A 25,826-nucleotide genomic window follows, 5' to 3' on the forward strand; every position below is an offset into this window, starting at 1 on the left:
GTGCATCGCCCCACCATGAAGGACACTGCGGCCACAGCACGGCTTGTGGTTCATCATCCCCTAAACGTCACCTGGCATGGAAGGGCAAGGTGGTGAGAGAGGGGCACAAAGCCAGGGGGTTGTACTGTTCCTGGTGCCAGTGCAAAGGTCTGCAGGAGGTGCCGAGTGACTGGGAAGGCCTGGGAGCCAAAGGTGACATGTCCCCTGCTTCCAGGCTCTCCAGACTGGGTGTTCCTGGGCAGGTTTTGGAGCACAGACATGATGACCACACACATATGTGTGATCTCTGGGCGTGAGCACTTCAGTTGCACACATATCATATGCTTTTTCTCCCCTAGTGTAATGAAAAGGTGCAAAGTGTCCACACACCCAGCCAGCTCTAGGAAGCTTTCTGATAGCCTTGATCACAGCTTGCAGATATGCATGCTCTTTTCTCCTGCAGATAAAGTAAGCAAAAGCTGAATCACTGTAATGGTACAGCCATGCACACATGCCCATCTCTGCAGCTGAGAAAATCAAGGTTTTACAGCCAGCTCCAGTGACGACCTAGCCCCCATTCCACACCCTGGGGGGGTCTCTGTGGCAAGGGGTCCGCAAAATTGCTGCCGAGCCTGTGGTTCACCTCTGATGTATGTGGTGACTTGCAGAAGAGTGCAATGCAGTGCCAAGCTCTCTGCCAGCAGTGGCCAGAGGCTTGAGATCATCTCTTTCCAGTGAAAGCCTCTATTACTGGGATTGAAAGGAGTGCATGCTCCTTGTTAATGGTGTCTTATGGATTTATCTCCATCAGAGGCCCAGTTACCACAGAGAAAGGGGAGAAACAGCACAGTGAGGGTGGTGGAGGCTCTCCTTCCATTCAGTGGAGAAAAAAGCATGGCCTTTTCTCCAACCACACAAGCACCACCAGAGTCAATATAAGCTGAACGTGATGCATGCTTCTTGGCACCAACAGGGTCCTTCCTCTCCTTTCCATGATGTCCCGGGGCCTTGGTAGTAGCTAGAATTTCACTGAACTCCTTTCCTCCTTCCAGCTCATAGTGGCTCTTCTTGCTCCTCACAGGCTCTCTGATATATCTGTCTCTGAACCTACTTGTGCACACGCAGAACTAGGGACCAGTACACTTCTGGGGTGATCACTGCCCACTTTCACCAGGCTGACACCTCCTCTCAGCCTTAGGAAGGGTAGACTGAAAGTTGAATGGAGACAGGGTTGCATTACCTGGCCAGCTCTGGGCTCCCTCTCATACCTCAAAGCCTTCTTGTGCCCCTGAACCTCGCTTGGTCCTTCCTTCTACCACAGGGCATTTTCCCACTGTTTCCTGGCCGTCTCTGGCATTGTGTCTGCCAGCTCAGCCCTTTCCACCTGTGCTCACCTGCTTTGTGGGAAGGGCGACCTGAGTGGGCCTGGCAGTGGGCATGCCTTCAGCCCAGACAGATCTCCCGCTATGTGTAAACAGAGATTAGATCCCAAGTTGCTTGCTGAGAAGCAGAGAGGATGAGATGCTGCAATTCTGGTTTGCTACTTGCTCGGCAGAGAGAAGCTGTATTTTATAACACTCCTGTGCCTGCTGCTCTTCCCTGGGGCCTCCCTCTCCTTATCATCCCCCTCATTTTGCAAGGCACACAAACCAGAATGTAACCTTCTTCGTGTAATCTCACCGTAACTGTGCATAATACCACCCTTTAGCTCTAAGACCTAAATTTTCTGCATTGACAACCTGGTGTTTCTGCCTAGACAAGGCATAGCTGGAGCTGCTGTGGTTCCTCAGTATTCCCATCCATGAAAAGGAGATTATAGAGATCTTTGTCAAGTGCTTGCCTGTCTGCAAAATAGTATTGATGTTGCCTAAGCTTAGTATACCTCAGCTGGCAAACATGCATCACTTTTGCCGGCTTTTTTTTTCTTTTCTTTTTTTTTTCCATGCTGTGTTTTATAGACATGTCCCTTTGATTACTTACCTTTGGGATTCTTTCTCCCCAGGTGCATGACTAGCCCCCATCTTTCCTTCTTCCTCCCTGCCCAAGCAAGATAGGTTCCTTTTCTATTACTTCTTTGTTCTCTGTGGTATTTGCAACACCCTCCCAGCCTTGTATCACCTGTGAATTCCATTCCTCCTGGTTGTGTTTTTCCTGTCTTTGCAGCACCTAGAATGACGAAGCCTTTTGTGCTGCTGTTGCTGCAATTGAACCTGATACTTGAAAGGAGGAGAAAAGGATGGAATAAACTGCTCTGATGATTCATCCCTGGGGCTGAGAGATTTGCTCCTTTGATATCAGTCCCTTGATCAGAGCTCTGCTATGTTATCTCTGTCTGGGGAGACTTAATTCCTGGCACATTTGGGCTGGTGGAATCCCAGATACCAGAGTGGGTGACTGGAAAAGGAGCATACTGCATTCTTCTCCCAGTCTTAGATATGTCAAAGAATCTGTAAGGTTTGATGCTCCAGGGCCTATAAGCTCCTTAAGACGGCTTTTGTCTGCGTTTAATGCAACTGAGAAACTTCTACCTTTCTTCCACCTGCCAAAATCCATCACCTCTCTCTCTCTTATACCCCATGCAGAGGTGTCCCAACACAGTTTCCTCTTCCTCCTGCCTTGTTCTGTGGGCTTTCCCTACCAGCTCATCCTCTACTTGTGTGCTACTACATGTTCACAAGATATTGAGGACCCTCTCACCATTCCTTTGTGAGACTGTGTGCTGATGCACTGGTCATGAAGCAGGATGAGTGAAAACCATGAAAGGAGTATAGAAAGCCCAGCCTGAGCCTAGCCTACCTCAAACGTCTTGGTCAGAAGTCTAACATCAAAGGGCTGGATGAGTGGGGTGGATTCCCAGGTATTGACAGCTGAGCTGGAAGAGGGGCGGTGGAGAACCAGCTTTGCAAACTGGGAATAAATAGGAATTCTTTGGAAGATTTACTTGGGAACAAGTTGTGGGGAGGTGTCACACAGGGACCACATCTCTATCGGACTAAGTGGGTTTTCCAGTGTGAGACCGTTCTCCCTCTATACACATTCTGATTAAAATGCTCTGCATTACACAAAATGGTTAAACATGATTTGAGATTTCAAGACCTCAGCTTGGTGTCATGGCAATAACCACCATTTAAAATCCTCATAGCTTTTGTTAAAGAGAAAGGGAAACGGTTGAAGTACTAAAAAAATGCAAGCATTAGAAAATCTCTCATCTCCTTTCATTTTTGGAAGAAAATATACCACAGATAACATTAACAACAGCTGAGATCCATTATTCTAGGGGAGTTAGTCCTGATGGACCTGGAGCATAGCCTTGCTGTTACTTTATATACAAACTTATTTCTTCAAAGACAAAGCACGTGTTGAATAGGGAAAGGAAAACCAGGAAAGGAGGAACGTGCACCTTCCATTTCTGATGCTGGACTCTCACACTGCTTCCTGCTGGTGGCACACACATGGTACGGACAGGCACTTTGGGAAGTGGGAAACACAGCAGCAGCAGGCTGGATGAGAATTTGCTGTACTTGCATACACTGCCCATAGCGTTATAGTTTATATATATATATATATAAATAAGCTTATACATATATATATCATAAGCTTATAGTCATATAACCAGAGAATTTGCTTTGGCCAGTAACCACAGATGCTTTTAAAACATGAAATCAAGAGACAGAAGGTGGACTGAAAAAGCTTTGTGAAGGATGGGTGAGAGCAGAGGAATGAATCATCCACTACATTTCAGGAGATGTTGGGATGAGGCTAAAAGTAGTAGACGTGCTGACACTGTCCAGGGCCTTCTCTTCTGCCTACTCTGACCACGTTTTATTTTAGCAAACCAGGGAAGTAAACCCTAAAGGTGACACCCAGAAGACTCGTGAGAGTACTGGCAACGCTGGTAAAGTTCTTTTTTTCCAAATTCACTTTCCTTTTGGCATCAGGTCAGATTACACCTTCTGTTAGAGGGCCCGCTGTGTGAAGGACTTCAGGAAGGATATATGAGCAGAAAAAGCCATCTCATGATAATGATCAACAGCTTGTCCTAAACGGCTTTGTTGGAAACTAAGGCCATTCATTTCTTGGCCCTTACTACAGGGCAGATTTTAAAAAAAATGAAGTGGAGGGAGGGAAGGAGTCAGAGGGGGAGGATTTAAATATATGTATGGGGGGGTGTGTGGAGATTTTCACTTTTTCCCTTTTCACTGATTGCACTTACAAATTTTGCACAGCAAAGTCAGTTGGGCTGTTGTCAGTCTGAGTAATTTAAGAGAAGGGACCTCTGCAGGCTGTTCCCTTCCCTCATGAATCAAAACCACTTAGCATGGGCAGCTGACTCCTAAATTACATTTACAGAAGGAAAGATGGAAGGCAGCTAGGAAATACTGATGGATGTTATGTAAGGTTTGCAGACTTCCCAGGCCCTCCCCCAGACCTTTTTCGGTAGGTGTTACTGTAGCTCCACTTACATCTTCCAGCCCCGAGAGGTCTTAATCTACTTTTTTGTGGTTCTGGATGGCTGCTACGTACAGTAAGTACCATCTCTGACCCTATTTAGCTATAGCCCCAGGATATCCTAAGAAGAGAAAGGGAATCCTTTCCCTTCTTCTTTTGGATCACCCAGCTGAAACTTGGTTATATCCCCTCACTGGCAATATATTTTAACCCTTTCAGAATTTTTCAGCCCTGCATGACACACCTAAAAAACCCAAAAAGCAGCAGCATGTTTATGATTTTTTGGACTAAATGTTCCTTTCCACTGCCTATCCTCAGTACTGCTAGACCCAGACTGTATGCATTAGGGGGAAAAAAACCTCCTTTTCTGGTACAAACTCATTAACAGTATTTACAAGGAGGACAAGCCCATTGTGAGAACAGGCAAATACATGGATGTGGCTAGATAACAGCACAGTCTCACACAAAGCAAAGAGAAAATGTAGAAGATGATCAATCACAAAAAAAAAAAAAAGCCTTTGGAGAAAAATATGGTGCTTTAAGAGAAGTAAATTCAAGTTCAAGACACAATGAAAGAATTGAATTAACACACCGAACTAAACGATTAAAAGGGGGACAGAGTGGGAATGTTGCGATGTGAAAATGTTTTAGCTACTTTGCTTCCTGTCTTCAAACTGTGTTACTTTTCCACTTTCTTGCTTCTAAAAATGTCTTTAGACTGAGCCATTACTATCAATGTCAATCACAAAACTCCTGCAAATATTTAAACAAAACAGGGCATTTGTTTAAGGCTTCAAAGAAAGGAGAAATACGGTAAAACAATACTGTCAAATCCTTTCTCCTTAAAACAACTGCATTAACTATCTTTCAATACTTAACCAAAACCACATTCAGCAAGTTCAAGGACTGAAAAGCATCCTCTTTCAAAAAGCCAACTTGGGCAGAAGAAAATGCTTGTTGGCCAATATTACTACTCACAGAAGGAGACTGTATGGCCCAGGAAGCCTCTGGAGGGTTACCAGGTGCTTGCCTGCTGCTGGCAGCCGTGAGCCTGCAGTGCAGGTCCCTCGGGGTGTGGGGGGGTGGGGGGTGGGTACTCACTCCCCACACACACCCCCAGTGGGGTTTGCTGAGGCCAAACCTCTAATAAATTTGGTGTTTCCCTGGTATAGTGTAACAATAAGGACTTCTAAACTGTTGCAGCCCAAACTGCCACAGCTCTGCCAGCAAACAGGAATGCAGATGTAGCCATACTCCGGTTGGCGTCAACTGTATCTTCACTGAAGAAGCTGTTGGGCAGAGCTACACCAAGAAGGGGTGAGCCATAGAGGCTCGGGCTGTCACTGAACATCGAAGTCTGTTCAGGATGCTGCACTCAAAATTTCAGTTCTTGCTCTCACTGTACACGTCAAGCCTTGTTCGCATATTAGCTGTCATGGGACACTTTTGCCAGAACACAGACATCTCAGAGTCAGGTCTGCTCAGTGCCTTTATCCAGATCTGAGCTTTCCCATTTGACCCTGCCTGATTCCTCTTTTAGGAGAAAAGAGCAGCAACTGACAAATGATGGGGTCTGAAAGGTGATTTATTACCTAAAACCCCAGTGAAAAACAGAAGCAAAAAAACCCCCAGAATGAAACAAACCCAAAACAAACAAAACAAAACAAAAACCCCCAAACAAATCAAAAGCTGTTGCCTGGAAGGATGATTTTGCTGAGGTTACCTATGAAAGGTGCAGAGGACACTGGGGCAGCGACCAAACATGGTTAGGCAGGGATTGTTATAGGAAAATCAGGCTGTCAAAACCATATGCACTGTGCCAGTGAAAGGACTTAAAGAAACCATTTCCATGAGCACGTTCTCCATCTTCAGCTCTGCCTGAGCATCTTCTGAACGATGTCCGTAATCCCAACCCTTTTCAAGGCTGGTTTTTCAGCCTCACCTGCCTTCCATGTCATTGGGGTTACCCTGTCAGTAGCGCCTGTGTTCACTGCTTTGTGGCTATCTTGGGCAAGTCAACATGAGCTACAGCCATATCATGGAGGGCATGCGGACAGAGAATGAGGACTTTTCCTTTTTCCTCCTAGCTTCTCTGCTAGTCTTCCTATCTCACTGCCTTTATGGAGGAAACCTGGTCATTCACAGGCTACTGTTTCATTGCTGTGATTGTTGCAACCACCCCAGACAAAGCAAAGGACTCAGCTGTTGATGAAAGATCACGTTACTAATATGCCTGTGAAGAATTTACCCTCTTTTTATTGGAGTGTGCTTTCAGCTTCATGGTACAGAAGAGCAGATAAAGGTTATTTAAGATACTAGAAAGCCCTCTGAGCCAGGAGCATGAGCCCGAGAAGGCTTTCCTGGAGATCATTGTGCAATAATAGCGAGTATTTGGGCCCAGCCCGGAATAACACAGTACCGGTACCCAACCAGGGTCTGGCTCGATCTGATGCCAAGCCACATCCATCAGCTGCCTGCAGCGCTGGTTTTGGGGAGCTGCTGCCTGTACCACAGGCTGTGTCTCCTGCTGCATGGGAGAGATAAGCTGCTCCACAAGAGGTGGTGCTGCTCTGAAACCACAGCCACACCACAACAGGTGAAGCCCTAAGGTTTCTTCAGCTCCTCTGCCTCTCAGCCCCCCTCCTGCCTCCGGGGAGGTCACTCCCCCTTGAGTTGCCCCACTCACTGGTCCAGTTGGGTGGGTGGCTCTGCTCCCAGGGGCAGCAATGTCCTGTCCTCCTCCCTGGCTTCTGCCCAGCCCAGCGGGACTTTGTAGTGCAGGTGACTATGCTAGTTTATTATGGCCTCTGGGCACTTTGCAAGAAAGATCCCAGACACCTTCAGAAGCAGCTGAAAACAAGGAGATTAAGTGCAAAGTGCTCATCCAGTGAGAATCTCAACAAGTACAGATAACCTGCTGTCACCCACACCAGCACCCTATGCCATGTTTCCTGCAAGGTCTTCAGACTAAAGTCTTAGAAAATATGTTGATATCCTCCAGGTCTGCTACCTTGTTTTCATTTTCTAACTGCACCTAAGGCCATGAAAACTTGAACACCAGCATATAGTAACAGGCCAGGCATGACATTCTCCTGGACTGGTGGCACTGGAGCTGCCCAGTGGTGTCCTAAACTCAGTACAGCTCATGTCATTGGTTGTCTTTCCCTTTGCTTAATCCACTCTGGCCTGAGGGCATATATGGGGGATGGTGATCCAAGCTCTTGTAGCACTGCAGCTCTGAAACTTGGAATGATTCAGAAGTGAGGCATGAGCTAAAACCATCACATGGAGGCTGTTGCTGAGTAATTGCTATATCCAGGATGTTCTTGGGATTCTATTGGGGCAGATGTGCTCAAAAGCCTTTTTTGCTTTAAGTTTTTCAAGTTAATGTCATATTTAAAACCACATTTCTTGGGCAGAGAGGTGTCAGTCCCTACGGTTTGTAGGCACGTAAAAGAGTTTCATGAAAACAGACAATACAATAATGAACATCAAGTTAAAGAGACCTTGGGCAGGCCTGTTGTTCCCTCCACTCTGCATCTCATGGGAAAGTGGATGGTCCCAAGGCAGCAGAATCATGTTGTGATGTGGGAGTGGAATGGTCTGCCCATGATGGCTCCAGAGCAGCTGCACTGATTGTCAGATTCACCCACAGGCCAGTCCTGCAGTTCCTTTTGGTTTCTCAGAAGGCTCCCGAGTTGGCCCTGCTCTACAGACAGGGAAGCTGGGACCGTTAACCTGCCACGGGACACAGACCAGCAGCAGAAGTGCTGGTAGAAGTGGTGTTGTACATCCTTTTATCTAAACACCATTTCCTATGGCCTTGCTCACACCCCCCCTGTCTGTTTCTTCTCCCTGCTGATATCTGAACACTCTCGCAGCGAGCAGATTCCCCTCCCTCCTAGCACAGGCTTGGAAGCAAGGCAGTGACAAGCACCTGTGGAGCAACGAGGCGCAGAGGGGTGCAGGGACAGGCCAGGTTAAATCATTTTCCACTTCTCTGGATCTGCACCCTCAGCTCTGAGATTCTGACACGAGGCATGCACATGTCCTGGTGCCAAGACAGGGGTAGTTCTAGCAATAAATATTTGAATTAACTCTGGGAGTTCTCTCTGTGCGTTGTAAAAGACAGACATTAGCTAAAGACTTGCAATGTCTTTTGAGATGAAATGAATAAAATCTTCCTAAACACAGGCAGGGCAAAACCTCCTGAGGGGAAGGGACTGGAGTAAGCCCACCAAGCAGACCAGCCTGCAGGCCCATGGCTGAATTCTGTGGCACATTCACTCACCTCTAATGAATGGCTCTGCAGGTCCCTGTCCCCTTGGGTGGGCCATATGTCACCCAACATCAGCTAACCCTGCCTTAAAGGAAACTCTTCGTCTCCATTACTCCAACCAGCCTGTGACAGCCCGGCAAAGGCCACAGCCAAGACTACACAAATGAAAGGATGTGCCTTTGAAAGGCCATGGGGGGCCAAATCTTTTAGCTGTGGACCTTACCTGCACTGAATCTTTTCCCACCTCCATAGTGAAAATGTGTCTGCAAATTGTCCCTCTGTAGACCAGCCAGCTGAGATTCCTGAGTCTGCTCTGCAAAATGAGACCTGTTGTTGGATATGACTTGTCCAGTGTTTCTGAGTTTGCTCTGGCACAAACATGTGGAAGATGGGCCAGACACATTTTCAGCTGGCTCCTTCAAATGCCTGTGTGAAGGAAATTCCTTCTCAGTTAAAAAAAAAAAAAAAAAAAAAAGGTAGGTTCTATCCCCCGGGTCTGATCCTTACCTGTTTTTCCCCCTTGACGCATCTCTGACATCTGCACCAAGAGTGTGCGAAGTGCTGCCAGGTGGGGAGGGTGTATAGGTGTGTGTGGGTGTCGATGTGACAAGCCACAGAGCAAAGGTCTCAGAACACTGCTCAAGACTTGGAGCCAGGGCCTGGGTTTGGCCAGCATGGTACTGAGCAGCTCAGCACCAGATCTACCTCCTGTCCACTCCCGTGTGGTGGAGATCAGTTGGGGTTAGTTCCCCCAGCAGTGAACAGCTGTCTTCTACAGGCCATGTGTGCTCACGGGATTATTTTGTGACAAGACAATTTGAGCAGAGCCCGAAGAAGCAAGCGGGAGGCGGTTTCCTGTGGCTCGGGATCAGCCCCCTGCTCAGATGTGACCGGGGAACCTGCAGAATGGGAAGAATTCAGAAGGGACATATTTTAGCCCTGATACCATGTGTGGCTTTCCCTCCCACCCTCCATCCCGCTCTGTCCCCACCCCACCCATCAGCCTCTTTAACATGACAAAGAGCCGCAAGGAGCGGACAATGGTGAATATTGCAGTCCCAGGCAGGGTATAGCCAGCTATAAAGGTAACTGCCTATCTACACTTCGGGGCTACCCCAGCTTGCTGGTGAGACCTGCTCCTCAAGTGAGGGTGGCATCTGTTGGAAGGTGGGGGAGCCACCCCTTCATCTGCCCCCCATGTGTGCACACTTGGCTCTGCCCCCCTACCAGGCTTATCCCAGTGGGACTGGCATGGGGTACCTGGAGTTTTACTACAATTCGGCGGGGGAGGCAGGACACGGCCCCGCTTTGACTGGGCTAGCAGGAACTGCCAGTGCCAGTCAGTCTCCGGAGGCAGGAGGGAAGAGGCAGACGGCAGGTAAGGCATTTCAGCTGTCCCAGAGCTGATCCCCAGGATACCTGTGGTCCCAGGTCAGCCACTTGCTTAACAGCCTTGACCAAATTTTTCTCTCTTTGCCTTGGTTTCCTAATCTGTGAGCCGGACAAAGCGCAGTGGGGTAGGCAAGGAGGCTGGGTGACCTTGGACAGTCACACTGCCTTTCCGTGCTACTTTTCTTTGGTGACTGTGAACCGCTTTCCTAAACCTCATCAGAGTCTGCAAGAGCCCAGGCGCTGGCAGGTCTGTGCTCCAGGCTGAAGGGCAGTGGTGACAATGTGGTCTCACAGAAGTTCATCATTCTAAGGGCAGGAGCGTCTGAGCCTCCTTTTAGTCAAACACTGTCATGTGTGCTATGGAGAGATACAAATCCTGAAGGTAATTCTGCATGTGGCATCCCTTATCCCCTTAAAAACTCCTTGCACCCTTCATGTGCTCATTAAACCTGAGCCAAGGTGTGCTCTGAATCACTGTGCAGGGAAATCTGCTCCCTCTAAATCCGGCGTTGCTAGCTTTTGCTTCTTTTAGTTTGCCATTTTCCTCTCTCTATTTCTCTCTCCTTTCGGTGCTCTTATTGCCTTGCCTTTGCCTTTCTGCAAAAAAGTCCCAGGCCTCACTGCTGTGGCACTTTCTCTTCCTGCCATTCCTCTCCCACTCCAGTGAGTGGCAATAGAACAGTTGGTGAGAGCAGGTTTTCACCCAGCCCCATTGCACGGTCAGCAGGGTAACTCTTGCAGGGTGAATGGGTGGGAGGAGAGCAAGCTTCTGGAGTGCTGGTTTCAAGCTTGTCAGATGCTATAGAAAGCTGCAGGCTGGTGCAGGGTGACTGGTGGCTACTTGCCATCTAGTTTGGAGAAAGACTTAGGTTCTCGGTGTGCTGCCCGCTGCACAGAGGCAGCAGGCAGATGGACTCACTCGAGCCCACAACGGGCCTGGTATAGAAACTTAAAATCTTTCTTCAAACACTCTCCTCCAGTGCCTCTCTCTCCAGGCAGAGCCCAGTCATGGAAGCAAAAGTCCACAGATGTCAAGGGCTTGTGGGAGTGGGTCTGTCTCCCAGGTTTTCATGTTTATGTCCGTGGCACTGCTGTTTGTGTTTCTTGCTTCCTCTTCCCTTTGCTCTTTTCTCGTGGGAGAGGGAACGCCTTTGCATGTGGGAAGTTACATGGGGGTTTGGGATGACAGCCTGAGCAGGAACACACAGGACCTTTAGTTCTACAGTCTCTTGCTGTGGTTCCTGTCTAACATAAGTTACCTGTTTTCCAAGCCCACATCCCCAGTATGCTCCTTTCCTACCTGTAAGGTTTTTACTGCACAGCCTGCAGGAGCCAAGCATCCTGTGGTCCCACACAAAATTTTAGCTTCCTGTGCATGCAGGTCACAGATTTTCAGTGTCTTCTCAGGCTCTGCGGCCTAACCCCATGCACGTAACACCTCGGGACCTTGCACCTCTTCTGCTGACAGCCCCTTTCTCCTTGTAGGCAGTATCCTTTTGTGGGATGCTCACGGCCCTGCTCCCCAGCATCAGAAACTTGCTCCACTATACATCTGCCTCTTTACACAGCCCATGCTCTGCGTGGTTACCGTCTCCTAGGGATAGGGAATAGCCAAGCGCAGGCCTCTAGGAGCAGGCAACCCTAGAGTGGCAGGTACCAGAGAGACAGATGTGTTACCTTCTCTGCCAGGAAGGTAACAAGGAGGAAGATACCGCAGACATGGCCACCTTTCTGAGGCCCAGCAACAGCTCAAGGCTTTTCAGTGATTGCTTGGTAGCCTCTCAGCTTAGGACAGAAGAAGGAAGGGTTTGCTAGTTTGGATGGAAAGCCCATTTGTCAGGAGGGCGTCAGTACTGGGCATACATCTGGGAGGTTGAGGAGTGTCTTAGTGGCTTCAGTCGCAGCTCTCAGGGTGACTAGGAAGGAGATTGGGAGCTATTGGTTGGGCTCAGTAGTCAGGTGTTTATTGAAAGTGGCACTGCCCTATTCACTGCACACCTTCTCTCCTGAAATGTCAGCAGGAGGAGAGGGAATGGACCATGCAAAAGGGTTTGCAGAGGAGTAGCTGGAAGAATGAGGGATGGACAGATTTATCATTGCAGTTACGGGGAAGGGAGGAGACTGGCATCACAGCCCTTCAGTCAGGGCTGGCCTGAGAAGGTCTCAGCCTCTCACAGACCCCAGCAACCATGCACCTGACCTGATGGAAAGGTGCTGGGGTGATCTCTCGTGTTTACATTTTCCTATTCAGGCAACCTGAATGACTTTGCATCTTGGCATCTTTTGCTTGGGCTAGAAGCCCAGATTGTTTAGGAAGTTTTTCCTTTAGATCTTTATCTCAACTTTGTCCTTGACAGAGACCCCTTAAGACATGTACCAGGACAAATGAGAAGGGGCTCAAACTTCCTCTGCACTGTTGAATTTTATCCCCCTGCCCCTGGTACAGGATTACTGGCTCTTCTTACCTGTCCGTTACTCACACCTATCTTTCCTCTTTTCCTCCCCACTTCCATGCCAAATTTCTCTCCTTCATTCTTGTCTCACCAGAAGCCCTCAGCCAAACAGGTCCCTCCACCTATACACTGCTTCCAGTAGTGGGATAGTCTGTGGTGGGAGCCACAGGCAAACAGGAGCGAGCCAATATCCGAGGCCTGACTGATGCTCTCCATCTGCTGCCCCATCATTGCAAGCACCAACCACCCTGCTCCACCATAATACACCCTGGCTGGAGGTTGCTTTGCCACTGTCTATCAAGTGCCTTGAGATTTCTGGGCAGGCAGTTTTGGGGAGCCCAGCCACCAACCCAAAGCTATGCTTGCAGTCATGACCAGGCCTCCACACCATGCCGAGACCAAAATATTACTGGGGCCTTTTGGAGGAGGATAGTAACACTGTTAGCCTACGTGCACCATCCTCCCCTCCCTGCCCTGACTTTTCCACCTGACAAAAGGGAGCCGTAGGTGTCCTGGAGGGTTGAGCTGGGAAGCTGCTCGCTGTCAGTGGGTTTGTCTGTGTTCACAGATTCATGAAAGGAAGGAGAGTGACGCAAACCTTTACTTCAAGAAAGCCCGGGTCTGGTAGGCAAGGAGCTCTACAGCAGGCAAGGAGCATGCTCATACCCATACAGCTGTGCATTAAGTCCTGTATATCTTTTCCCATTGTCTTTTTATTTCTAGAAGCATCCCCAGCTTCATCCAGTTCTGGGAATTTCAGCCAATTCACACCAGATTCAGCCTCCAGTCCACATTCGGCACCTTCATCCCCACAGCCTATGGCTAAGTCTCAACAGGGCAGAGAAGATGGCATGATGGAGATGAAGAAGGCCAAGAGCCGCACAGCTTTCTCCAAGGAGCAGCTGCAAACCTTACATCAGCGGTTCCAGAGCCAGAAGTACCTCAGCCCCCAGCAGATCCGGGAGCTGGCTGCTGCCCTGGGGCTCACCTACAAGCAGGTGAACACAGAGACTTTGACCCATGGTATTCCTGTCACACAGTGGCTGAATGGTCACATAATGCAATGACAGGATGGGAAGGTAAATCCCAGCAGAAAGTAGAGGCAAAGGTGCCAGCTAACAGTTGCTCCACTGTCTATTCATGCCCAGAGATCAGAAGCACTTCTGCGAGACTGAAGAGCCAGTGGCACCTCATTGGGGCCTCCCCAGTGAGGGGTCGCTTAAGGGTACTGTTGCCAACACTTGCAGTAGAATTGCAAACACAGTGATGAATACGTTGTTCACCACAAACAGCTTCTACCCTGGGCTTGATGGCAGTTCACAGGCTTTTTCCATGCATTGGTGAACTTCACAGGCACCCTGGCATGCGTCAGTTCTCTGAACCTCAGAGCTGTAACGTGCTGAAAGCTACTGCGAACATTTCCTGGGGCTGATCTTGTCCAATAACTAATAATGTCACGCTCAGCACCGCCTGGCTGCTTGACACCCGCTCCGTGTGGATACTGCTAGGTTCATACATTGCAGCCCTTCAGGGTCTCTGCTGATCCAGGTAGGTTGGCTGTAGTAAACTGGTGATGGCTCAAACGATGCCTTCTCCTAAAGCAGAGGGGGCTGGACAGCGAGTGCAAGTGCTTGCAGTAACAAGTCAAAAATCCACCTGGAATTTGGATCTCGGAGCTGGACGTGATGGCCTCAATACCCCGGGACTAAAAAAGTTATATATGCGGTGTAGGTGCACACATAGGCACGCACACACTGAACTGGTTCTGTCAGGAACCAGACTGGTGGGGCAATCTGCTCTTTCCTTCAATCCACATCCCTGCAAAGGCTGCTCTCACAGGCAGACACAGCCCTGGGGGGAAGCGGCTCTGGAATTCACCCCAGCGAGGAGCTTTGAATTTGGGAACTGCTGGGTACAAGGAGCAAGCCTCTCCCTTCTCCACTCACAAGCCTGCAAAAACAGTGTCTTAGAAGTTCGCCTGCAGCTCAGGGGAGCTAGTAGAGACCTGGGTGGGTCTAATTTGCACCAGTCATTCATCTTCTTGATTGAAATGAGTCAATTTGTCACAGCTATAACTGTCCCTTAGACATAATGCTGCCCCCTCCCCCCACCATGCAGATACACTAGCCACCTGCTGAGGCTGCCAGACACATCTCATCTCCCCTTGGCAACAACCCCAGGGAGCTCTCAAAGGCCTTTATCTGCTGCTGCCCATGTATCTATGCCATCTGGTCAGTCCCCCTCCCCCGGTCCTTCCTGCTCGATAACATTCGCTTTTTCCTCTCCTTCACTGATGTTCGCTGCTCTCCTTTTCCCACCCAGGTGAAGACTTGGTTCCAGAACCGGAGGATGAAGCTGAAAAGGTGCCAGAAGCACAACCTGTGGGCTGAACGGGCTCAGTGCCTCACTCAAGTAAGAACACAGCACACGGCTCAGTACGGCCCTTCTATCTGAGGCAGATAAGTCCTGGGACACGTGTCCTCTGCAGGGGTAATGTTAGTGTACAAGTGCCAGCATACCCTGCCTGCTGGTCTGTTCAGCGCAGAGGCACGGACCTGGCATGACTCTCCGTGTTCTGTAGGTACCCTAGCAATGGGCTGACTGAATGGCACTGAAATGCTTCCAGAGAAAAGCTGTTTTCCTTGTATGTGTGTGTGTGTGTATACACAGACACACGCACAACTGTGTATCCACTGTATCCACCCCTGAGCTACGGAGATGGATATGGTTCTTCTTGCCCTCCCATGCCATTGCTGCTGATCAGGAGACAGCAAGAAAGGGAAAGGGACAGAGCCCCGGTGGGTGTCAGGCCTGCGGACACCAGTGGAGAAGCTATGTGTTCTGACTCACTGCCTTTCCCTTTCAGAGCAGCTTCCAGCCAAGTACTTACCTGGATGTGCACCCCACATTCCACCAGGGCTACCCCATCACTGCAGCCAGCAACATCCAAACCATGCCTCCCCCCCGCCAGCACTACGGAGCGGGGCAGAACGCTTATGCCATCGTGACCAGCAAGGATGGAGGAGTCTTTGGTAAAGGTGGGGGTACCTGCAGTATCCAGCAGACGGTGGGCTTCATTGCCCAGCACAAAGTAGACTTTTACCACAGCTGTCCCGGCAGTGTGGAATATCCAGGCACAAAGACAGGTGACAGCTGTAACTTTCACCACTCGGCCACCATGGGGGCTCCTTTCCCAGCCTCTGCTGGCCACCATCTCTATCATTCCTAAGTACTGTGGATGCGGGGTACTTGGGCAGCCAGAAATAAAATCTTATTCTCATCTCTCCCTTTGTTATGCATGTGCTCTCCAAATCAGGGGCATCATGTAGCTAGAACCTGTTTTGGCATCCAAATATGCGCCTGCAAGTATGCACAGATATGCAGACACCTGTTTGCCTGTATATGTACATACAGCCCTTCATTTGTATGCCCTTACACATGCACACACCCACACCCCCTTCTTTATTGGCACAGGCAACTGACTTCCCTTATAGCAAGACCCAAGATCTAGCTACCTAGATCATGCCCTGGATCTTGTAACTTGTTTCAGAGGAGGCAGAGATTCCTTTGAGGATCTCATTTATACGTGTCACTGTACAGTTGCATATACATAACACATGAAGCCATGGGCTGTATGGAGAAGTGCTGGTCACATACCTTTCACTGAAGCTGTGGAAGTTTTGTTACCCCAGGCATCCATCTGATGGTTAGACCACCAGCTCTGTAGGTCAGCCACAAGTATAGAATCGATGAAGTGTCTAGTGAAGGCAGATGTGACAAGCAGCTTGCAGAAAGGCTGGTAAGACGATCTTACAAACAAAAATTATAAATAAGCCCTTTGTTCTAGACTATCTTTCTGTGCTTCCCCCCGAGAAAATCTAACAGTGCATTCAGTCTGGCAAATAATAAAATATTTTTTAAGATTGATTATGCATTTTTTCTATATATTTTTTCCTACTGTAATACAGCATTGTAATATGAAATCCAGATAGAGCATAAATAGCCATAGCAACCATATGCCATTGTTATTGCTAATTTGACTCTGAAACTATAAACAGATTTTTCTGTGGTATTAGTGGATCAGCTTCATGACTCTTGGCAATGCCAGGTATCTAGAGTTGAAGGACCAGGTGAGTAACTACTACCCACCTTAAGAATTTCCCCTGACAGCAATATTTAATGCTGAGACTGGCTAAAACACAGAGGTACCATCCTTTCTAAACTTAATACAATGTAAGTGTCAAAGTACCTAAAACCAGATGTGTGTATCAAAGCGTATTTAATAAAAGGGCCCCGGTTCCCAGAGTCACAGTCATGGTCAAAAAAAAAAAAAAAAGCAGCATAAAATTAAGGCAATTGATATCTGCGACTGGAGTAATAAGGGGCATGGTCTTCTATTGGCAAAGCTGGTTTATGCTCCTGTTCCTCACAGCTCTTTCTTCCCACCCCTACTCTTATTTAAACACTCCTTGACCCTTCGGTTGTTCAGCTACACTGTTTGTAGAGCTGTTCCGTAAACTATGGCCAGCATGATTTGGGGAAAATAAGGCCTTCTTGGAGGGTGAATTTCTAAGTCATCATTTTGGAAATCCATTTTAAAGCACAGCCCCACTCCATCCTACACCCAGCAAGTACCTAAGCTTAGGGATGATGCAGTTCTTGCAACCACCGACCATCAGAGGGGTGGGGATCGACTGAGTTAGCTTAACTGTAAAGGTGCTGGTTAACAAAGGTGGACTACAACAGCAGCAATTAGGAGGGTTCTTACATGAGTGGAGTTTTTTTCAGCTCATTTGGAGCCAACAGTGCTGCTGCTACTAACTGGAATATCATCTGAAAACTTTCCATGCCACCCCAACAAAGGCTGCTGTAGGTGAAAAACTTAGGCTTGTGACTGCCCCTCACTAATAATTGAAAAGGGAGTTACCTGTCATGCCCTGTTCCTTCAGGGATGCTTTAGGACAGGCAAGATCTTGCTGTGAAGTCTCTGGGACTGGCTTGCAGAAGGATGCTGCCTATAAGGGCAAGTGTTTTGATCTCCCCGCTATTGACCTTCAGCAAAGCTGTGCCAACAAACACTGCCAAACCTTGCAGTTTCCTCAAAGAGACCTGTAGAATTTTTCAGATGCCATCATTCAAAGACAGAGCTTATTGCCACAGGTGGTTCTGGAGACCAAAAGCCTGCAGCAATTCCAACAGGCAAGTAAGCAACTTCCAGGAAGGGAGTTCATTGATGTCTGCTGTATCAGGAGCCCATTCCCAATGCCCCGTGTAGTAATGCAGGAATGCAGCTCTTGTTACAGGCAGCCCATCAGCCACAGCCAGCTAGAGGGACACTGGGGACTTGCTTGCTCTTCTGGTCTTTTTCCAGCATCTAAGCAATTACTTGGATGGATCTTGGGGCTCACCCAAGGCAGTAGTCCCAGTGTTGCAATTTGTAAAATATTTAGTGATTCAGACACAGCCTAGCTGCTGGAGACACACCCTGGCTGTGAGCACAATGGGCGTCTATTAAATATGAAAAATTAATTCTAGTCTTGTTATGAAAAGAGATTCATGGGTACAACCTGAGGATGCTCTTCAAAACTTTGGACAGCATGAAGATAACATGGCCTTCACAGGAAAGGAAAACTAACTTTTTTTTGTCTAAGACCAGTGCCATGATTTTGAGCCCTTCATGCCTTTTGACTACTCAGTATCAGCCAAGATGCTGTTAAGTCTCTGGTGACAGACCAAGCAAGGGATGTGTCAATGCTTTACTGAAAATTTCCAAAACCCTGTTAGCTCAGCATTTGAGTCATGCGGTGTAGTTAAATAACCAAATACAACGTTTACACATGCCTGTAGGGAAGGCCTATCATGCCTTTTATCTGCACTGTAGAGACAACTGGGTCTGTGAGCCCTTGCTTGCGGGCCACTCAGAAGAAACGTGTAGCTTGTAAAACATCACTGCAGGCCACATTGACACGGACAGCAAGGAATGAGGTTGCTTGCACCACTCTGCTTGCTTGGTATTTTGCCTATGGGACAGCAAACACTGGAACCCAGTAAACTAGAGATTAAGCCCTGGTCTACATGGTCTGTACTAGATCTAATTTCTTCTGTTTGGGTGAGATTCTCTCAACCACTGGAGCTACATCTGCAGCATTGACAAGCTGGAGTGTTGACACTGCAGAGATGCTGTGAAAGCGCAGTGTATTCCCACAAGTTAGATATGAAGAGCTCCATGAGCTTACAGCTTGATCCTAAAAGATTTGCTGGCAAGGCAAATCACGTTTGCAGTGTGCAGAAATCAGTTACACAGAGTTTCTAACAGATGTAATGTATCCCACAGAAAGGGCTTTTGCTGACGTACTTACTTCTGAGGAACTGATGTAAACCCTTTTGGAAGTTATGAGTCTGGAGGGATTAGTTGCAACTCTACCAGTTTTGGTAGTAGTGCTGCAATTACCTGTGCAGCTGTTCCACATAGTGATGTGACTCAGGCACATCAAGGTAATAGGTCTCCAGCACTGTGAAAAGACTGAGTTCTACTTCATTCCACAGCTTCTAGAAACACCTCCCGAGCTACTAGCCATCCTTTCCAGCCCACCCACCAAAATTCCAACAGCCACTCTACATGTTCCCTCCAGCCCTACAACTATGTGTGCTTGCCAAACCTGTGTGCAACCCAAGCTGAGCAACCAGGAGAATAACACACCTGGGAAGGAACGCTTCCATGGTAAATGCGGTAACACAAACCACAGGATGCAGAGCAAACCTTTTCAGCCCCAGGGCTATTTTAGCACAATATCTGTTTCTGCAGGACATCTGCCAGCAGAGCTCTGGCTAATTCCTTACCCTTGTGGCAGAAACATGGAAGAGAAACACTCAGGCAACACATGTAATCTGTAGCAAGCATCCTTTGCAATTGTTTCACAAAGACCAGCACACCCTGTGCATTTTTTAGAGCTTAAGTTTGCATCTTAAAAAAAAGAAAAAGCCACTCATTTTAAAGCTGAAAGGCAAGGCTTGAGTTATCTATGAGTTTTATAGGTATATGGTTCAGCTTTGCTTTGTCAAAAGAATTGTTGACATTAACACTGTTACTAGAGGATTGCCTAGAAGTCATCCAAATGGATGTTGGAATGGGAGTCTCGGGTCAGGATGACAAAGGATCTCTTTTCTTTAATAAAGGAAACCATGTGAACCTGGCATTTTCCCCTCTGCCAGGCCAGATTTACCTTTTTCTACTGTTGAAGCTTGGCAGCCCAGCCATTCTTCCTCCTCTACAGGCTCCAACCTCCACTCTCTCTCCTTCCTGCACATATTCCACCACACCGTTGGAAGCAGAGCATTACCATATTGCAAAAGGAGAGTGGACATGCTTTGGCACCCACACAAGCAGGTTCTGTTCGGCAGAGGACCTGTGGCAGTTTGAACCTGAGCAGTCAGCTGCCAGTTCAGCTAATTGTGCTCAGTGGAGTACTTACTGAGCTGCCCCATTCCAACAGATGAAAAGCTTTGGTGGCTTACTGTAGTTTAAGGAACATGGGATTAAACCCAAACATATAATTTTTGTTAATCTATGGCTGTTACCAGGAGCCCGGTTCTGCTGATACAGGAGTAGCATTGGCCATTGAACAGAGACAGCTGCCTGACCCCATTAGCACTGCTGTCCACAAACAATTGCAGCCCTTGGCTTTATGCAAGTTGCACAGGTGTTCAAAATGAGAACTATTAATGAAAGCAAGGCTCTGATGAACCAAAGCTCACTGAGCAGAAAGAGGTTTGTCGAGTCTCTAAATTGGCAGCAGCTGATGCACTGTGCTTCAGTCCCAAGGTGTCTCACATGTTTCAGTACCATTTAAAAGTTGCTCCCAGCTGCTAAGGAGATAAATGCAGTCTTGGGGCAAAGCAGGGAAAAGAAATAAGTTTTCCTTTCCGTGCTGGAGGCAGGATTCAGTTACTTAGACACAGACCTGCTGCTGTTCAAGGCTAGCACAAGAACCCCAAGAGAGCTGCAGCCTCAATAAGGCAGGACTTCCACATTTCTAACTGTGACCTTATGGCCATGCAAGCTCAAAATACGCTTTCTTTTGCTCCTACCCTCCTATTTCAAGTTATTTTGAGGCATTGCAGTTTAAAGACTAATGCAAGCTTGTTACAGGGCTGCACATTACTGCAAGCCAACAGCTGGCAGTCCAGTTGCCCATCCATGGAGTAACCCCCCTCCCCAACCCCTTGCACTAGGCAACACACCTGCACGTTAAAAACAAAACCGAAGGTCTTCTGTGACCCACTCCTTTCAAACAGTTGCTTGGTCCTACTTCTGGGAGAAACACAGTAAGGTTGCTTTCTTCCTCCTCTCCTCAGGACTGCTGGTGTTTAACCTGTGCAGAATAACTTTTCTCATAGCAGGCTGTTCCAATGCAAGCTGGTAACACTGTTTTCAACATTAAAATAAAGTAATTTATTTTAAATTCAAACAAGTTTGTAAGAACATTAAGCAGAAAACCAGTAATAAAACACAACATGCACGTAACATAAAACATGGTTGAGATCACTGCAAGAAAACTTTAAGAAAAATTGTTCTGGAACAACAAGTGTTTGCCTCCTTTGCAGTGACAGTTTAACTATGACATACAACCCTTGTGCAGACAGCTGAAGACAGGGTTGCAGTAAAAACTGGTTAGGTTGCCCTAACCACAAAAGAACCCTACCACAGAAATATTTATGCTTTTACCACCTCATTTATTCTTGCCAGCTCATGCCATTTTGTATTCTTGGGCAGTGGCAGACTGGACTCTACTACACATCTTCATTCCACAGCTGACTTCCAGTTTCTCCATACTGGAAAGGATTCAGTTATTTTAAAATAGGAAACTGAAAATTTTAATTGGCATTTTCCTCATTTTGTCTAACTAGGTTTCTCTAAACTCCTTGCCTTCCCCCGGGGCTTAGGTACTTCTGCCAGATGAGACAGCCAGTGCCCTTTCCAGCAAAATAATACAGAAGAGATTCAACTAAGCGCTGGGGAAGAAACAAAAATCTTACCAGCTTAACACTCTTAAAACTGGGACTAGACAAAAGAGCAGAGAACAATCCTGCTCTAGCCCCTTGGATGACAACTCCACTGGGATCCAACAGGATTCCGCTGCCCCAACATCCAAGTTCCAGGATAAGTGACATTAAAAAATCACCAAGTTCTTTACCTAGCTGCCTGCCGCTACTCCAGAGGAAGCAGCACTGCAGTGGGTGCTGTGTTTGTGAAAGTGCTAGGGGGTCATCACGTACAGATAAGCAGGCTGTTCTCACCACCCCAAAGATGACCACACACAACCACTCTTCACACTTCCAGCAATGGCACTTCAGGCTACCCTCTGCTGCAATTCACAGGCTGGAACAAGCCAACAGTCTCTCAGCAGAGATGTAGAAAGGCAAGATCTAAACTGGGTGGGGACAGTCCCAGAGACACCATCCCGAATGAGCTGACAGGGACAAATTAGCAGCTTTAAAACCCAAAGTTTCCTTGTGAGATACAAGCAATACTTTACCCCACTTTCTCTCCTCTGCTCCTCCCTCCTCTCCTATGTACACAGGAGGGCAGCAAGCAAGGGGCAGACACTGCTGACCTCTCCAGGAACAGCTGCTGAGAGTAACTGGATCAAGTCATCTGAAATCAGATGATCTCATGTAGCTTTTTGGCTAGGGAGGAGAGGATGGAGATGAAGAACCAATTAGCAGTTAGCTGAGGTAGCAACAGAAATAGGCAAGACAGCAGGAAAAATTCTGGGCTACAACAGGGTATTTCTGGGAGAAATATGCTGAAGTATGGGGTTTCCTTCTCCAGCAAAGCTCTGCTGCAAGACACCTGCTACAGGAGCAGCAGAAGGTGAGACCTGGACAGCAAACACGGACTTTTGCCACCTCTGCTGCTTCTGGCTGTGGCATTGCACATTCCCCTCCATGAATGAAGTTCCATCTATCCACACACAAAACACCCTTGCCAAGGGTTAGCTATGAACAGACAGGTGCCTTTAAACAGAAAGCTAGCCCAAGGCAGCAGGGTGCTGAGCCCCACCAACGGTTAAAATGGGAGGAAGGGCAAGAGAAAGGAACAGAAACTGGATCCCTGAGTCAAGGCCCTAGAAACCTCATGACAGAAAACAGGAGAAGGGAGACAAAAATACTTAGACCTAAGACTCATAACCACCCTGGGTCCCCAGGGGATGCCAAGGGGCCTGGTACTGATGCCATACAGGAGAGCCTGAGAACGGTGTGCCACTGTCAGAGGTGCTCGGGAAGCTGTAGGTGTCTTCTGACTCCAGGCTGACATAATCCACATCAGCAGGGTAGCCGTGATAGAAGTTCATCTGCTGGCTTAATAAACCCATGGCTTGCTGGGTATTGCAGCTTGTCCCACCTTTTCCAAAAAGCCCTTCATCCTCCACAGCCATGAACGAGTACAGGCTCTGCCCATTCCCATAAGTCTGGCCACTGCTGAAAGCCTGGTGCATGTTGGTCACAGCCTGAAGGTTTCTGCTGGCACTCACAGGGAAGCCCTGGTGAAATGTGGGGGTTATATCCAGGTATGCAGCCTGATGAAACCCATTCTAGGAGAGACAGAGAAGGCTGTTCAGTAATGCAGAGCACCGCAGCAACCGTCATCCTGCCGGGTAGGCCCTCCTCTCTTCTCTGCTCCCTCCCCCAAGTCAAACAATAGCGTCTTTTTTGTACTCATTGTCCTCACTATAGACTAATAATAGCAGAGATGACGAGATCTTAAGCTAGTAATCACCAGCTCAACATGTCTGGGAGCACCATGCTGGTGATAAAAACCAAAATAGCTAAAGAGGACCAGCAAGGCGTTTCTCCAGTTTCAACCGGGAGATAAGTGAACTGGAAACAAAGCTCTTTCAGTGCCAGGGCAGGCTTAAAAGAGATGCCACTGTAAGCCCTATTATGAGAAATGCAACTAGATTTGTAGTATCAAGTCCCGTGCTTTGTTTGCATTAGCGGGTTGGACATGATGCACTTCTCCCCACAGATTGGGGGAATCATGTCTAGTAGTGATGGGGGAAGGGGGAATTCTCTCACCTGTGGTAGATACATCCCTTTTTCCATCCACTGAGTCTCCTTCTGGCAACGTTTAAATTTCATCCGTTGATTCTGGAACCATGTTTTCACCTAGAAGTGATGGGGAAAGGACACAGGGCATTAGAAATTCATCCTTAGAGCTTACTATGCATCCTAAAGATGTTTTGCCTTCTACTCCAATTCAGTTTCTGCTTGGCTTCTAATCCTGTCTGTCACTTCAGCAGCTAATGATCTGCAGCAGACCTGGATAGCCATAGAATCACAGAGCTGAGACATGAAAACTAACAGTGCTCAGAGCACTACTGGATCTTTCACGATGTCAAAAACTCCACCTGAAAGACAGGCAAAGAAAACTGCAGAAACACAGCTTGTACAGCAGCATCAGCATCTCATGGCTGCTGCCAAGATGAGTGCTGACTCCGGTGTGAGTCATTCCTTCAGTCAGACACAAGTAGCTGCTGGGGCAAGGACCCTCTCTCCAGGGAGAGACCCAGGTGCCACTGAGTGACAAAGGCAGCTTGCATAGCAGTGCGAGTTACCCGACTTTTCACATTCGGGGGCAACACATGTTCATACAGAGCAGTAACCCGACTGCACAGCCCTGCTCCATATGCACTTTCAAACACCTGCACGGAGTGGGTGGATAGCGCTGGAACCAAACATTAAGAGGAAGGCTGAGTCAGAAGTTTTCACACCCTCTGCTCTTTCACATAAGCAATTGCATGAATAAGACCACGAAAGAAATTCGTCTCTAGGGTCTAACAAAAAAATAAAAAAACACCCCAAAAAAGCCTGCTTGCAAGGTAACTTCACACGAGGGATGTGACTCAGCTGCTCAGAGCAAGATGTTCACCTGCTTGTAGGTGAGCCCCAGGAGAGCAGCCAGCTCCCGGATCTGCTGGGGGCTGAGGTACTTCTGGGTCTGGAACCACTGGTGCAGGATTTGCAGCTGCCCCTGGGAGAAGGCTGTGCGGCTCTTGGCCTTCTTCATCATGCCCTCGCCTTCCTCCTTGGCCTTCTGCAAAGGGGCATGGGGAGATGGGCGCTCTGCGGTGGGGCTAGTGGCAGAGTCAGGGGTGTAATGGGTGAGTGTCCCAGAGCTGGAGGAAGTTGGAGAAACATCTGGGGAGAGAGAACTGGGGTGAGTAGAGCGAGGCGGAGAAGGCTCAAAAGGCTTCGAAGTCCAGTTTCTCGGGAGAACTGCAGCGTTCGCATGCCCTGAGGACGTGCAGGGGCTCCGCTGCCACCACGCACCGACGCGGCCACAGGCACCCCGGCGGCAGCGCAACCGAGACCCCCTCGCTCGCTGCCCGCACCCCCACCCCGTCCCACCGGGCCGCGGGGGCCGCCATGCCCCGCTCCCGCCGCCGCATCCTGGCCGGGGGGCCCGCCCGTAGCACCGGCATCGCCCCCCACCCCGGGGCAGGAGGGACACCAGGAACACGACCACTGCCAGGGCGGCCCGATCGCTCCCCCGGGGCCAGCCGGGCTGGGGCGCCTACCTGGGTGGCTGGGCGTCTTCTCCGCCGCGAGGAAGGGGAGGGGGTCCGCCGCCGCCGCCTCCTCGGCCGGCACGCAGTCCATGCTCCCTGGAGAGAACCAGAAGTAGTCCCCATACATGACCGCGTCGGGGTAGGGCAGGTAGGGCGGCACGGCCAGGTGGGCACTCATGGCCGGGCCGGGGCTCCCAGCCCCGAGGAGGCGGCGAGCTGGCGGCGGCGGCAGGCAGCCCGCAGGCAGGTACCCCATTAGGCGGAGGTGGGGGGATGCTTTATGTCCTCCCCAGCCTGCCCTTGGCTGGAAGGGATTGTCATGGCCATTGTCATGTTAAAAGTCAGTTGATTGGAGGGGAGGGGCTTTGGGGGTATTCAGGGAGTGGGGGAGGGCTGGAACACCGGGCCCCGGCTCCCAACTTGCCTCCTGGGTGCCGCGGGGGGGTGGGGGCAGGCCGGTGCTGCCAGCGCACCCCTGCCCGCTGGGAGGGGGACGAAGGGGCTTGTTTCCCCCTCGGGGCCAGGAGGCCTGAGCAGAGCCGCCCGGCGAGTCGGCCGGGGCTTGGCAGACAGCCCCCACCCCCACATTTAACACTCGTGCTCCCCACCTCAGCCTCCCCAGCAGCCCCCACCCAAGCTGGCAGGGCGGTGGGGGACCCGGAGGCGATGCGTGTCTGCATTGCAGATCGCGGCCATCCCGGC

The 25,826-nt window shown here is 49.1% G+C and overlaps 2 protein-coding genes across 2 annotated transcripts; one reads left to right on the top strand and one right to left on the bottom strand.

The window, feature by feature from the left end:
- Positions 1-9,822: 9,822 nt before the first annotated feature.
- Positions 9,823-15,806, top strand: LOC102056636 (homeobox protein NANOG-like). Its single transcript, XM_005446044.2, has 4 exons — positions 9,823-10,085; positions 13,276-13,550; positions 14,875-14,964; positions 15,419-15,806. Exons 1-4 carry the CDS (start codon positions 9,905-9,907, stop codon positions 15,779-15,781), a joined length of 909 nt encoding a protein of 302 aa, XP_005446101.1. The 5' UTR covers positions 9,823-9,904; the 3' UTR covers positions 15,782-15,806.
- A 5,271-nt stretch (positions 15,807-21,077) lies between these two features.
- LOC102049495 (homeobox protein NANOG) lies at positions 21,078-25,326 on the bottom strand. The gene is made up of 4 exons (XM_055712008.1): positions 25,134-25,326; positions 24,485-24,753; positions 23,632-23,721; positions 21,078-23,147 (listed from the first exon to the last, which is right to left on the bottom strand). Exons 1-4 carry the CDS (start codon positions 25,300-25,302, stop codon positions 22,731-22,733), a joined length of 945 nt encoding a protein of 314 aa, XP_055567983.1. The 5' UTR covers positions 25,303-25,326; the 3' UTR covers positions 21,078-22,730.
- Positions 25,327-25,826: the final 500 nt, after the last annotated feature.

Source organism: Falco cherrug, chromosome 5 (assembly GCF_023634085.1).
Source record: "Falco cherrug isolate bFalChe1 chromosome 5, bFalChe1.pri, whole genome shotgun sequence".
NCBI classification, from domain to species: Eukaryota; Metazoa; Chordata; class Aves; order Falconiformes; family Falconidae; genus Falco; species Falco cherrug.